General features: G+C 41.4%; 1 protein-coding gene across 2 annotated transcripts in view; it reads left to right on the top strand.

Annotated features, from left to right (window-relative positions):
* Window positions 1-885: 885 nt before the first annotated feature.
* raf1b (Raf-1 proto-oncogene, serine/threonine kinase b) overlaps window positions 886-16,080 on the top strand; it is a 67,009-nt gene continuing 51,814 nt past the window's right edge. The window contains exons 1-5 of one of the 2 annotated variants that reach the window (XM_029692702.1): window positions 886-976; window positions 7,746-7,975; window positions 8,603-8,712; window positions 10,410-10,509; window positions 14,752-14,909. In XM_029692702.1, coding sequence (XP_029548562.1) covers window positions 7,775-7,975; window positions 8,603-8,712; window positions 10,410-10,509; window positions 14,752-14,909 — 569 coding nt within the window. In that variant the 5' untranslated portion in view covers window positions 886-976; window positions 7,746-7,774. Of the gene's footprint in view, window positions 977-7,745; window positions 7,976-8,602; window positions 8,713-10,406; window positions 10,510-14,751; window positions 14,910-16,080 lie in introns of both variants that reach the window. The other variant, XM_029692701.1, reaches the window with a different exon arrangement.

Raw genomic sequence — 16,080 nt, 5'->3', positions numbered from 1 at the left:
TTTATTCATTTATTTTTTACCCATTTTGAGGGACTTTATTTTGTAGGTGAACCGTAAAATCCACTATTGTGGCTAATCCTTATTGTGGCTAGCTTCCACTATTGTGGCTAATCATTATTGTGGCTAGCTTCCACTATTGTGGCTAATCCTTATTGTGGCTAATCATTATTGTGGCTAGCTTCCACTATTGTGGCTAATCCTTATTGTGGCTAATCATTATGTGGCTAATCCTTATTGTGGCTAGCTTCCACTATTGTGGCTAATCCTTATTGTGGCTAATCATTATTGTGGCTAGCTTCCACTATTGTGGCTAATCATTATTGGGGCTAAGTCCCACTATTGAGGCTAATCATTATTGTGGCTAGCTTCCACTATTGTGGCTAATCATTATTGTGGCTAGCTTCCACTATTGTGGCTAATCCTTATTGTGGCTAATCCTTATTGTGGCTAATCATTATTGTGGCTAGCTTCCACTATTGTGGCTAATCATTATTGTGGCTAGCTTCCACTATTGTGGCTAATCCTTATTGTGGCTAGCTTCCACTATTGTGGCTAATCCTTATTGTGGCTAATCATTATTGTGGCTAGCTTCCACTATTGTGGCTAGCTTCACAAATGTGAATATACACACTTCTAAAGATTACATTTATTATATCAAGTTGCCACGGCCTCGTCATGTTGAGATAGTCTACACTACAGAACATACAGGAAATCTTATTAAAAGGCAAGAAGTGGTCTCCAGGTTTGTCTTTCCATCCCGGGACAGGACATGGCCTTCTAGTTCGGGTTAGAAACCTGTGAGTTGTCTTGGAGACCGTGGGATTAGCGGCTGTAGCGTGTCATCGCCTTGACAACGAGGGCCTGGACTCCACCGCTTCTCATTGGTGGGGATTTGCTGATAGGATGACGTCACCAAGTCTCCCCTTCTTCCCGGAGTCATAGTCATGGCGGAGTTACACTTTCCTAACTTTCTGTGGTGAGTACAGTGTCTGTGATACTCTTTTTGGCTCAGAGTTAAATCCAACGTTTCCTTTTTCAATCGCTTCAATTTCAGGCTTTAGATTTTAATGAAGGGTTTTGGTTGTTTGTTTTACACTGGATATTGTTTCACTTTATTTGTGCATTGTCCTTTGAATTTGTAGCGCGACACTAGACTCGCAATGCTCCAAGGTTTACAATGTTTCAACAATGTAACGTTATCGCTGCTGCGAGCAAAGCGTTTTTAAACCTTTAACAAGCTCCAGGCTAGATTTAGTTTAAATGTATACTTTAGTTTATACTTCGAATATGCTAGTTACAGGCTACTAAAGATAAACGTGCCAACGGTTTCTATTGAAGTCATGTCAGCCCATGTGAGTAGGCCTATTTTATCTATTTGTTGTAACAATAAAGACGAACAATAGTGTCCATTAGTTATCTAATACTAGTCTGCTGTCTGTGGTGGTAGCGTCTTCCTCTCTCTAACTTGCCATTACTTTCATAAAGACCCATTTGGCTACGAAATGAGAGATTTAACACACCAGTTGTGTGTTTTTGTTTAGTCAGAAACACACGGTGGCAATTTACTTGCTGTCTTACAAATTGGTGGATGATACGTCCATTTTTAATATTAGTAAGTGTATTTCTATAACAGAAAAGCATAAGATAACAGCACGGGTCAATATGCATTTAGTTATTGAAAGTTGACTGACAGAGATAATGTAGGTTTGTTTCACAGAGTTGGCAGGTGTTAAGTGTACTACTCTGTAAACTAATGCAACACATGATATATTATATTGTCAAATCATTGGCTATGAATAGACCAGATTATTTTCTACCCCCAACCTGGATGGCATTCTTTGCTATATGCCACTGATGACTATTGTTTTTATAACTACTTAGTGCATACAAAAAGCTGTTTTTAAAGTAGCAGAAGTTTGTAATGTTATAAAAACATTATATTAAAACCCTCCAAAACAATCTGAATATTCCTTGTTACCTAATGTGGATTAGGTTCAGTTGATACAAAGTCCCTGTGTTAATCTGTTAATTCCCCATTTCACCTCAACCATAACTCCTCCACAAATACAAACAGTCAATTTAACATTTGGAGGAAAACTTGTCTTGGGGGGATTCTGCATAATGATTAGACCCACTGGTTGATGCTTATTTATAAAACCCTCTTAGGCCTCACTCCCCCCTATCTGAGATACCTACTGCAGCCCTCATCCTCCCCATACAACACCTGTTCTGCCAGTCGCATTGTTTTTTAATTTATTTATTCATTATTTAACTAGGCAAGTCAGTTAAGAACAAATTCTTATTGACAATGACAGCCTAGGAACAGTGGGTTAACTGCCTTGTTCAGGGGCAGAACAACAGATTTTTACCTTGTCAGCTCGGGGTTTGATCTTGCGACCTTTCAGTCACTGGCTCAATGGTCTAACCAGTAGGCTACCTGCCGCCCCTGTTAACTTTTTAGTGACGGGGCAGTATTCTGAAATTCGGATGAATGACGTGCCCAAATTAAACTGCCTACTACTCGGGCTCAGAACGTAGGATATGCATAGTATTAGTAGATTTGGATAGAAAACACTCTGAAGTTTCTAAAACTGTTTGAATAATGTCTGTGAATATAACAGAACTCACATGGCAGGCAAAAACCTGAGAAAAAATCCAACCAGGAAGTGGTTTGTAGTTTTTCAAGACTGGGCCTATTCAGTATACAGTGACTTAGGGTTCATTTTGCACTTCCTAAGGCTTCCACTTGATGTCAACAGTCTTTAGAAAGTTGTTTCAGGCTTCTATGGTGAACAGAGAGCAAACAAAGGAAGTTGGAAGTTGTTGACTCAGGAAAGGACATGGCCTCAATTGCGCGAGTTCATGTGAGAGGTAGCTGTGTTCCATTACCTTTTTGAAGACATTTGAATCGTCCAGTTGGAATATTATTGAACTTTTATGTTAAAAAGGTCCTAAAGATTGATGCTATACATCGTTTGACATGTTTCTACGAACGTAAATATAACTTTTTTTGACTTTTCGTCGTGAAATTTTCAGCGCGCTTTCTACATTTGGAGTAGCTTACTGAACGCGCTAACAAAGAGGACATAAATGATGGACTTTATCGAACAAAACAACATTTATTGTGGACCTGGGATTCCTAGGAGTGCATTCTGATGGAGATCATCAAAGGTAAGTGAATATTTATAATGCTATTTATGATTTTAGATGACTCCAAAATGGCGGCTATCTGTATTGCCTGCTGTTGTTTTATGAGCGCAGTACTCAAAGGTCATAGGATTTCCCAATGGTGTTCTATGGGAAGCCCTTTTTATGAGGAACCTGGTTGCAGTTCCTATGGCTTCCACTAGATGTCAGCAGTCTAGAAATTGGTCGATGTTTTTCTTTTGAGAAATGAAGAAGTTGGCCTATTCATTCCATGTGTCACTCTGAAGGTCCCTACTATTTTGGTGCGAGTTAACTGACTTGCCTAGATAAATAAATTAGACGTCTTGGGCTGTAGAGGTGGAAGACAGAGAGGTGGGCCTTCCATTGAAAGTTAATTCTTGTCATATTTCTCTTCAGGTTCATAGGCCTTTTATCTGTCTGTTTGGTATTCAGACAGACCAAAGGGGAGCTGAGTAAACATTGAGTGGAGAGTTTGACCCTCTGCCTCATATATGAGAGGATATCTGCCTTCTACTGCTCATGATGTCTCAGATTCGTATCTCAGGAGACTGGCTGGGCTGGGCTTGGAGACGGGCTGGGCTTGGAGACGGGCTGGGCTGGGCTGGGCTTGGAGACGGGCTGGGCTGGGCTGGGCTTGGAGACGGGCTGGGCTGGGCTGGGCTTGGAGACTGGCTGGGCTGGGCTTGGAGACTGGCTGGGCCGGGAGATTGAGGGGCCGGGAGAGAGGAGAGGGGCTGGTTTACTTTCTGAAAATTGGGTCAGACTGTATGAGTGAAACTGGGTTACAGTGTGAATGACTTCAACCTGTGACAGCCAAGATAGCCACACATGGGCAGTGGTGTTTTTATTTTTACCCTACAGTTGACCCACTTTTGCAGAAAAATCCATTGAAAGAATAGGACTTTACTTTTTTCACTGCAACTGGCCATCAGAATTGACCTACCTGTTTTTTACCACTGCATCTCTGCACACAGGGTGGGGGAAGTTGTTTTACTAGTTTGGATAGAATAAAGACAGAAGGAATGTTACTCTTATCAGCAGTCAGAGAAAGTGTACTGGTATGTGTTGAATGTATTATGTCCAGAGTGATAAAGCCTAATGTCTCTCTGATGTAAGCTCACTGCAGGGAGAGTGGATGGGCTGGTTTGCATCCTGTAAACGGGGTCAGTGTGTATATGAATGATCAACTGTATTTTAATGTTATTGACTATTACCTGTGACAGCCAAGGTAGTGCTCAGGAACCCAGTGGCACTGTGGTGTTGCCTCTGACTGCGCATAGCTGACCAGTAGGTTGTAACCAACCTGACACGGCCAACTTCCTGCCTCCCTCTGACATCACTACATCTGGTTTTCAGTGCCATGATGTCCTTGAAGAGAAGATGCAATGCATGAGCAGCACAGCCAATGGGTGTGATGTGAGGGTAGGACTCCTCCGCTTTAGACCAAGCAGCCTTCATGTTCGTAGCATTGTCTGTCACCAGTGAAAATACCGTCTGTGGTCCAAGGTCATTGATTACTGCCTTCAGCTCATCTGCAATGTAGAGACCGGTGTGTCTGTTGTCCCTTGTGTCTGTGCTCTTGTAGAATACTGGTTGAGGGGTGGAGTTGATGTAGTTAATTATTCCTTGCCCACGAGCATTCAACCACCCATCAGAGATGATTGCAATAGTCTGCTTTCTCTATGATTTTCTTGACCTTCACTTCAACTCTGAACTCTGCATCCAGTAAATGAGTAGATGAAGCATGTGTAGTTGGAGGGGTGTATGCTGGGCGAAGAACATTCAGAAATCTCTTCCAATACACATTGCCTGTGAGCGTCAGCGGTGAACCAGTTGCATACACGGCTCGAGCAAGACATTTCTGACCACATTCCTTCTTTGAGTCAAAAACATTTATGATTCCAGGAGGACCATGAGCTGTTGCTATCGATAAGGTGTCTGATTCATCATTTTCACCTCCAATAGAAGTAGAGGGACTTTTGTCAGAGGTTGCTTGTTGTGAGCGCTGAGGGAACTTTATGCACTTGGCCAGATGATTCTGCATCTTTGTTGCATTCTTCACATATGATTTGGCACAGTATTTGCAAATGTCGTGTCTTTGGCTATGCCGGATTAAGTGATATGACATGCTAACTTATAAAATGATTTCTCTGTAATTAATATTACCTGATTAAGCTAATCATGTAAATGTAATTAACTAGAAAGTCGGGGCACCACGGAAGAATGTTTATAGAGCTGTTATCTTCCGAATAAACTCTTAAAATACTTAGTAATATTGTACATCGATAGCAGTCAATATTAACCCTTAACTTATTTTCAGTCTCATAATGAAAGTTGTAAATTCTTGGTTATCTTCACGAACCCTGGCTAACAAGTTGAATAAGCAATACAAAATTGGGTTTAATTATTTATTTACTAAATACCTAACTAATCACACAGAATTACAAATACACAGAACACCAATGATGTCATACAGAAAACGTCCCGGTGGACGGAACCTGGTTACACAAAGGAAAGGGGGTTGGGCTTGAATGAAAGAGCGGGAAGATTTAGGAACAAAGAAACAGCAGCTATCGTAAATACATTATCTTATGCATTCTAAATTACCGCCCATTTGGAAAAGGAAAATGCAATAAATATTTACTCTGAGCTGCGCTTCGGTAGATTGGTCGTAGATGCTGGCCGGGTTGGCCAACAGATCTTCCTGTAGTGGAAGAATGTCAATGGTGGTAAATTGGATACGTGGTGGTATCTTCGTCTGGTTGTTAGATCCGTCGTCCGTCCTTTCCTAGCCCACGTTAGCAGCGGCTAACTCAGCGGCTAGGAAGTATCACTTCTGTAGTGAATAAGCTCAAAGTTCATACCAGTTCATACCATAGCTCACGCCGAGGTTGGCTTAGTTCTGTCCTTGATATGGTTTAGTTAACATGTGTGTCCTTCTAACGTAGAGGCTGCAGACCTCCCGTACTGGAACCCTGAATGTCTTTTCGTCAAAGGCTTATATAGTGGAGAGGGGGGAAGGAGGTGTTTCATCGTTTATAACCCCTGTCTTCTTCACAGGGTTGGGCCACTGATCGAGCAGGGCACTTTCCTTATGAAAACCCAATTCTCTCATTTGGAAGCTAAAATTACATTTAATCTCCTAACAAACAATTTCAATATCAAACATTTCAATTGCATAACAATTCCATGTGACTCTGATAACTAGAGGGTGTATACTTTCTCAGGTACAGTTTATGTCGTCCTGTCATCAATCATAATGTCCCAGATAACAATGAACTGACCTCCATACTCATTACGTTATCAAGCATATTTCCAACTGGTTTTATTACCAAAATATGCTTCCTTTTCCCCATTTGTTTGATGTTCCCAGACTCTCTATATTTAACACAGGCTATTCAAGTCCTTCAGTAGGGTCAGAGAGAGAGGGGAAGGGAGAAAGGTATTTATGGGGGGGTCATAAACTTTACCCACAGGCCAACGTCATGACACAAATGTACACAGCTTTTCCTTCTACATTAGCTGCAGTGAACTGTCTCCACACATCAGATAGTGCCCGTGGCATTTTCCTGTAAAGATTAGAAATAATGTGTAAAAAAACATACAATTCCATGTACAGATACTATTTATCAGTTAGATTAAGCAACTCCTTTGTAAGATAAATGTTTTAAAATGAAACGTATGGAAACAGGTGCAATAACGCTCCTCAGTTAACAAAAAATAATGTATGTCATATAAAATATATTCACCCCACCCAGTATTGTAATCAAAACTTACCAGAAAGCATGTAGTCCTTGGCTCAGACAGTGTAGTAGTGTGGGCTCAATAGCATCTCATTAGTGTGCCAGATCTTGAGAATCAGCTGTACATGTGATGGAAGAATGCACTGTGCATGCAGAGGGTTGCAATTCCATTGAATTGGGGATAGTTTAACCAAAATATGCCACAAGACCTAGAATTGCCTTGTGTATCCCACAAAAGAACGTCACTGTTATAAGCTAACGTGTTTTTGGATTAATTTAAGCAAAATTCCCGGGCTTAACTTCCCATGGAAAATCTCAGGAAATATTCTGGAAATTTACTGGAAAGTTTCTGACCCTTTGCAACCCTAATTGCGATACAATACTGTGATTTTATTGCGATTCGATTTTCCAAAGATATTGCTCACGATATGTATGCTGCAGAGGGACGAGAAAGCCATCAGAAAACAAGTTTTGATCAGTCTTGTTAATACAAAATGGCTCCCTATTTAAACGAAGATGGAGAACCAAACTATGAAGGAAAAATACTGTTTTGGTGCAGGTACAGCCAAATAGCGCAAAAATAACATTGCAGTGTTGTCAATATGATATATCTTTAAAAAATGTATATTCGGATATGTAACTCAGGTTTTTTTTGTTGCTTGGAGATGTTCAGACTGATATTCCTGCTGGTTCCGACACTATATAACATCTCTCAAATTCACACCAGCTGCTCTCTCTGGATTGGAAATACAACGCATCTGTGCTAAGATGAACCATGCCAGTCCCCCAGCTGTCATAATGAATTGTGTATGTATACATCTTTCTATCTGGCAGGTAATTTAAACCTGCAGCAGTGTGTAGTTATGGAGCACATCCAGGGAACCTGGAAGACCCTGAGTAACGGACTGGGCCTGAAGGACTCAGGGTTTGATGACTCCTGCATGTCTCCCACCATCATGAAGGGATTCCCCTACCAGAGACGTTCCTCAGACGACGGCAAGATGGCAGACCCTAAAACCAGCAGCACCATTAGAGTGTACCTGCCCAACAAACAGTGCACTGTGGTACGTACCCTAACCCTTGACCTGTAACTCTGACCTTAACCCTGCCCATCAAACAGCGTACTGTGTTAAGGACCCTAACCCTTGACCCCTAACTAATAAACAGCGCACCAGGGTTAAGAACCTTGACCCCTAACTAATAAACAGCGTACTGTGGTTAAGAACCCTAACCCTTGACCCTTAACTAATAAACAGCGTACCGTGGTAAGAACCCTAACTAATAAACAGCGTACCGTGGTAAGAACCCTAACCCTTGACCCCTGCCCAACAAACAGCGCACCAGGGTATTAACATACATTTTCTTAAAAGGTATTGATATAGAGCTTTCTCTGGAGAATCTGAGGAAATTCTACAGACCTGAAAATAACCCAGGGGTGTATTCATTAGTCGCACACCTGCAACGGAAACACTTTATTCTAGGAACAAAATGGTAGCAAACAGCAGCAAAAGAAAGGGGGAGGGACCTATCTGAATTTGTCCAGTAGAAAAATGTTTTCCGTTTGGAGTAAGCTGTTTCCGTTGCAAATAGTTTTGCAACAGACCAAGTGTTTTGTGACTAATGAATACACCCCAGGTGAATTCCCGTCCAGGTATGACTCTACAGAGTGTTGTCTCTGTTCTGCTCCTCAGGTGAACGCGAGGCCAGGTATGACCCTCCACAACTGTCTGATTAAAGCTATGAAGGTACGAGGCCTCCAGCCAGAGTGCTGTGCTGTGTTCAGGCTACACTCTGCACAGAGGTACGTAACATTTTATTTATCCACACACCCTCAGATTTGAAAAGATTCTGTCTCATAGCATGATATTTTTGTCTTTAATGTCTAAAGCAATCTTTGCCAGCAATGACCTTGAACATGTACAGTTGAAGTCAGAAGTTTACATACACTTAGGTTGGAGGTTAACTTGTTTTTCAACCACTCCACAAATTTCTTGTTAACAAACTATAGTTTTGGCAAGTCAGTTAAGACATCTACTTTGCGCATGACAAGTCATTTTTCCAACAATTGTTTACAGGCTGATTATTTCACTTATAATTCACTGTATTGCAATTCCAGTGGGTCAGACGTTTACATACACTAAGTTGACTGTGCCTTTAAACAGCTTGGAAAATTCCAGAAAATGACGTCAAGGCTTTAGAAGCTTTTGATAGGCTAATTGACATAATTTGAGTCAATTGGAGGTGTACCTGTGGATGTATTTCAAGGCCTACCTTCAAACTCAGTGCCTCTTTGCTTGACATCATGGGAAAATCAAAAGAAATCAGCCAAGACCTCAGAAAAAAAAAATTGTAGACCTCCACAAGTCTGGTTCATCCTTGGGAGCAATTTCCAAACGTCTGAAGGTACCACGTTCATCTGAACAAACAATAGTACGGAAGTATAAACACCATGGGACCACGCAGACGTCATACCGCTCAGGAAGGAGACGCGTTCTGTCTCCTAGAGATGAACGTACTTTGGTGCGAAAAGTGCAAATCAATCCCAGGACAGCAGCAAAGGACCTTGTGAAGATGCTGGAGGAAACGGGTACAAAAGTATCTATATCCACAGTAAAACGAGTCCTATATCGACATAACCTGAAAGGCCACTCAGCAAGGAAGAAGCTACTGCTCCAAAACCGCCATAAAAAATAGAACTGTTTGGCCATAATGACCATTGTTATGTTTGGAGGAAAAAGGGGGAGGCTTGCAAGCTGAAGAACACCATCCCAACCGTGAAGTATGGGGGTGGCAGCATCATGTTGTGGGGGTGCTTTGCTGCACGAGGGACTGGTGCACTTCACAAAATAGATGGCATCATGAGGGGGGAAATTATGGGGATATATTGAAGCAATATCTCAAGACATCAGTCAGTCAAATTAAAGCTTGGTCGCAAATGGGTCTTCCAAATGGACAATGACCCCAAGCATACTTCTAAAGTTGTGGCAAAATGGCTTAAGGACAACAAAGTCAAGGTATTGGAGAGGCCATCACAGAGCCCTGACCTCAATCCTATAGAAAATGTGTGGGCAGAACTGAAAAAGCGTGTGCGAGCAAGGAGGCCTACAAACCTGACTGCCACATCAGCTCTGTCAGGAGGAATGGGCCAAAATTCACCCAACTTATTGTGGAAGGCTACCCAAAATGTTGGACCCAAGTTTAACAGTTTAGGCAATGCTACCAAATACTAATTGAGTGTATGTAAACTTCTGACCCACTGGGAATGTGATGAAAGAAATAAAAGCTGAACTAAATCATTCTCTCTACTATTATTCTGACATTTTGACATTCTTAAAATAAAGTGGTGATCCTATCTGACCTATAACGGGGAATTTTTAATGGGGTTATAAATCAGGAGTTGTGAAAAACTAAGTTTAAATGTATTTGGCTAAGGTGTATGTAAACTTCTCACTTCAACTGTTTGTACCCTGCATCTCCTCTGTGTGTCTCCTGCAGCAGGAAGTCCAGGATGGACTGGAACACGGACGCTACCTCGCTGATAGGGGAGGAGCTACTGGTGGACGTTCTAGACCACGTCCCTCTGACAACACACAACTTTGTGAGTTCAGTTCCCCTGCTGCTGTGGGTTCACTCTGTCTGCATTCCAAATGGCAACATAGGGCTCTGGTCAGAAGTAGTGCACTAGATAGACACATGGGGGCGTCGTGTACTAGATAGACATATAGGGTTCTGGTTAGAAGTAGTGCACTACATAGGCATATAGGTCACAGTTGTAAATGAGAACTGGTTCTCAACTAGCTTACCTGGTTAAATAAAGGTGAAATACAATTTAAAAAATAGGGCTGTAGTGCACTATATACAGTACCAGTCAAAAGTTTGGACAAACCTACTCATTCAAAGGTTTTTCTTTAATTTATTGTATTTTCAACATTGTAGAATAGTAGTGAAGACAAACTATGAAATAACACATGCAATCATGTAGTAACCAAAAAAGTATTTTATATTTGAGATTCTTCAAAGTAGCCACCCTTTGCCTTGATGACAGCTTTGCACACTCTTGGCATTCTCTCAACCAGCTCATGAGGAATGTTATTCCAATTGTCTTGAAGGAGTTCCCACATATGCTGAGCACTTGTTGGCTGCTGTTCCTTCACTCTGCGGTCCAACTCATCCCAAATCATCTCAATTGGCTTGAGGTTGGGTGATTGTGGAGGCCAGGTCACCTGATGCAGCACTCCGTCACTCTCCTTGGTCAAATAACCCTTACACAGCCTGGAGGTGTGTTGGGGCATTGTCCTGTTGAAAAACAAATGATGGGATGGCATATTGCTGCAAAATGCTGTGGTAGCCATGCTGGTTAAAACCGCTTGCGGAACCCCTAGCCAATAGCCAATGGCATCGCACGGCGCGAAATACAAAACCAACTAAAATACCACAATTCAATTTTCTCAAACAATCAACTATTTTACACCATTTTAAAGACAAGACTCTCGTTAATCTAACCACATTGTCCGATTTTCAAAAAGGCTTTACAGCGAAAGCAAAACATTAGATTATGTCAGGAGAGTACCCTGCCAAAAATAATCACAGCCATTTTCAAAGCAAGCATATATGTCACAAAAACCAAAACCACAGCTAAATGCAGCCGTAACCTTTGATCTTCATCAGATGACACTCCTAGGACATTATGTTATACAATACATGTTTTGTTCAATCAAGTTCATATTTATATCAAAAAACAGCTTTTTACATTAGCATGTGATGTTCAGAACTAGCATACCCACCGCAAACTTCCAGTGAATTTACTTAATTACTCACGATTAATTTTCACAAAATACATAATTATTTTAAGAATTATAGATACAGAACTCTTTTATGCAATCGCGGTGTCAGAATTTAAAATAACTTTTCGGCGAAAGCACATTTTGCAATATTCTGAGTACATAACCCGGCCATCATGGCTAGCTAATTTGACACCCACCAAGTTTGGCCCTCGCCAAACTCAGATTTACCAGAAGAAAAATTGGATTACCTTTGCTGTTCTTTGTCAGAATGCACTCCCAGGACTTCTACTTCAACAACAAATGTTGTTTTGGTTCTAAATAATCCATAGTTATATTGAAATAGCTCCGTTTTGTTCGTGCGTTGAGGTCACTATCCGAAGGGTGGCGCTCGTTTCGTGACACAAAATTTCTAAATATTCCATTACCGTACTTCGAAGCATGTCAAACGCTGTTTAAAATCAATTTTTATGCGATTTTTCTCGTAAAATAGCGATAATATTCCAACCGGGCGACGTTGTATTCATTCAAAGGCTGAAAGAAAAAAATGGAGTAGTCTTGTGGACGCGCATCTCCAGTGTCACTGTTCCCAGCCTGACCACTCACACAAACTCCTGCTGTTCTTAGCCCAGAGACAGGAGACGCGTCATTCCACTTTCTGGCGCCTTGTGAGAGCCAATGGAAGCCTTAGAAAATGTCACGTTACAGCACAGATGCTGTATTTTCGATAGAGATGCTACAGAAGGACAATAAATTGTCAGACAGGGCACTTCCTGTATGGAATCTTCTCAGGTTTTGGCCTGTCATATGAGTTCTGTTATACTCAGACACCAAATCAAATGTATTTATTTTGCCATTCGTACATCAGCTGAAATCTCAGTGCTGTACAGAAACCCAGCCTAAAACCCCAAACAGCAAACAATGCATGTGAAAGAAGCACGGTGGCTGGGAAAAACTCCCTAGGAAAAACTCCTGAGAAAGGCCAAAAACCTAGGAAGAAACCTAGAGAGGAACCAGGCTATGAGGGGTGGCCAGTCCTCTTCTGGCTGTGCCGGGTGGATATTATAACAGAACACGGTCAAGATGTTAAAATGTTCATAAATGACCAGCATGGTCAAATAATAATAATAATAATCATAGTAGTTGTCGAGGGTGCAACAAGCACGTCCGGTTAACAGGTCAGGGTTCCATAGCCGCAGGCAGAACAGTTGAAACTGGAGCAGCAGCACGGCCAGGTGGACTGGGGACAGCAAGGAGTCATCATGCCAGGTAGTCCTGAGGCATGGTCCTCCGAGAGAAAGAAAGAGAATTAGAGAGAGCATATATAAATTCACACAGGACACCGGATAAGACAAGAGAAATACTCCAGATGTAACAGACTGACCCTAGCCCCCCCGACACAAACTACTGCAGCATAAATACTGGAGGCTGAGACAGGAGGGATCAGAAGACACTGTAGCTCAGTTGGTAGAGCATGGTGTTTGCAACACCAGGGTTGTGGGTTCGATTCCCATGGGGGGCCTACACAGAAAAAAAAAAATGTATGAAATTCTATGAAATGTATGCATTCACTTCTGTAAGTCGCTCTGGATAAGAGCGTCTGCTAAATGACTAAAATGCACTGTGGCCCCATCCGATGATACTCCCGGACAGGGCCAAACAGGCAGGATATAACCCCACCCACTTTGCCAAAGCACAGCCCCCACACCACTAGAGGGATGTCTACAACCACCAACTTACCGTCCTAAGACAAGGACACTTTAGTGTCTTCTATCCAAATCTACTAATTATATGCATATTCTAGTTTCTGGGCAGGAGTAGTAACCAGATTAAATCGGGTACGTTTTTTTATCCGGCCGTGAAAATACTGCCTCCTATCCCAAACAGGTTAAGTGTGCTTTGAATTCTAAGTAAATCACGACAGTATCACCAGCAGAGCACCATCACACCACCACCTCCATGCTTCACGGTGGGAACCACACATGCAGAGATCATCCGTTCACCTACTCTGCATCTCACAAAGACACGGCGGTTGGAACCAAAAATCACAAATTTGGACTCATCAGACCAAAGGACAGATTTCCACTGGTCTAATGTCCATTTACTCGTGCTTCTTGGCCCAAACAAGTCTCTTCTTCTTATTGGTGTCCTTTTAGTAGTGGTTTCTTGCAGCAGTTCGACCATGAAGGCCTGATTCACGTGGTCTCCTCTGAACAGTTGATGTTGAGATGTCTGTTACTTGAACTCTGTAGCATTTATTTGGGCTGCAATTTCTGAGGCTGGTAACTCTAATGAACTTATCCTCTGCAGCAGAGGTAACTCTGGGTCTTCCTTTCTTGTGGCGGTCCTCACGAGAGCCCGTTTCATCGTAGCGCTTGATGGTTTTTGCGACTGCACTTGAAGAAACTTTCAAAGTTCTTGAAATTTTCCATATTGACAGACCTTCATGTTTTTAAGTATTGATGGACTGTTGTTTCTCTTTGCTTGTTTGAGCTGTTCTTGCCATAATATGGACTTGGTCTTTTACCAAATAGGGCGATCTTCTGTATACCTCCCCTACCTTGTCACGACACAACTGATTGGCTTAAACGCATTAAGTAGAAAAACTCCCCAAATTAACTTTTAACAAGGAACACCTGTTAGTTGAAATGCTTTCCATGTGACTACCTCATGAAGCTGGTTGAGAGAATGCCAAGAGTGTGCAAAGCTGTCATCAAGGCAAAGGGTGGCTACTTTGAAGAATCTCAAATATATTTTGATTTGTATAACACTTTTTTGGGTACTACATGATTCCATATGTGTTATTTCATAGCTTTGATGTGTTCACTATTATTCTACAATGTATACCATAGTAAAAAATAAAGAAAAACCCTTGAATGAGTAGTTGTCAAGTTTTGACTGGTACTGTAGGTGATTGGGGTGTAATTCTGGACTTATTAAGTGTTTTTTTTATTTCCTGTTGTAACATTCTCCAATCAGACCCTGTTGTGATAATTTAATGATGAGGTAGTGGTGATGTACTGATGTCGTAGTGAAGACGTTTCTTTGGTCGTCCTCAGGTCCGAAATACTTTTCTGAAGCTGGCGTTCTGCGACATCTGTCAGAAGTTCCTGCTCAATGGGTTCCGCTGCCAGACGTGTGGCTATAAGTTCCATGAACACTGCAGCACCAAGGTTCCCACAATGTGTGTTGACTGGAGCAACATACGACAGCTGCTGTAAGACTCTACACAAATATACACAATGCTATTGTTTAAAGTTTCACGTTTTTAAAGTCACATGTACAAGTACAGTTAAATGCCTTTTCTATATACATTGAGCTTGTCTGATGCTATAAGCTTACTGCTTGATGAAATAAGACTCAAGAGGGAGCCAGAGATCTAGATAACCACAAGAAAAGCACCTTAAGCTGACCCAACCATTCTTCTCCTGCTGGCTTTCTCAGATTCTGCCATTACTCTCCTCTTGCCGGGAATAGGCTACACGACAAGTCTATCTCATGTGGAATGCCAATTTATCTTAAAATTTCTACCGATCTGCGTGCCAGTTATGGTTTTTATATGCACATTTTCATTTCAACAGTTTCATTTAATTTAGAATAACGTCTTCATATCTAAAAATCATTATCATATATAGGGCTCTGATCAGAAGTAGTGGCTAATCAAAATTCTATCCAAATCTAAATAAAACAAACTTCTATTGCCAACTATGTAGGAATAGCCTACATAAAGCCAACAAATAAAAACTGCAGCCTGCAGGTAGAAAATATTCCGCTAAAAATAAATATCCTATAGTGTGCATTCATAAAGTATTGACTTTTTCCACATTTTAATACATTACAGCATTATTGTAAAATGGATTAAATAAAAACCTCAAATCTACACACAATACCCCACAGTGACAAAGTGAAAACAGGTTTTTAGAAATGTTTGCAAATTTATTTAAAATAAACATACCTTATTTACATAAGTATTCAGACCCTTTGCTATGAGACTCAAAATTGAACTCAGGTGAATCCAGTTTCCATTGATCATCCTTGAGAAGTTTCTACAACTTGATTGGAGTCTACCTGTGGTAAATTCAATTGATTTGACATCCCACAGTTGACAGTGCATGTCAGAGAAAGAAATAAGCCATGAGGTCGAAGAAATTGTCCTTAGCGCTCTGAGACAGGATTGTGTCGAGGCTCAGACCCGGGGAAGTGTACCAAAAAATGTCTGCAACATTGAAGGTCCCCAACAACACAGTGGCCTCCATCTTTCTTAAATGGAAGAAGTTTGGAACCACCAACATTCTTCCTAGAGCTGGCGCCTGGCCAAACTGAGCAAGTGGGGGAGAAGGGTCTTAGTCAGGGAGGTGACCAAGAACCCGATGGTCACTCTGACAGAG

Source organism: Salmo trutta, chromosome 16 (genome assembly GCF_901001165.1).
Source record: "Salmo trutta chromosome 16, fSalTru1.1, whole genome shotgun sequence".
Taxonomy (NCBI): domain Eukaryota; kingdom Metazoa; phylum Chordata; class Actinopteri; order Salmoniformes; family Salmonidae; genus Salmo; species Salmo trutta.
The sequence above is the reverse complement of the archived record's forward strand: the minus strand, read 5'-3'. Positions and strand labels throughout refer to the sequence as shown.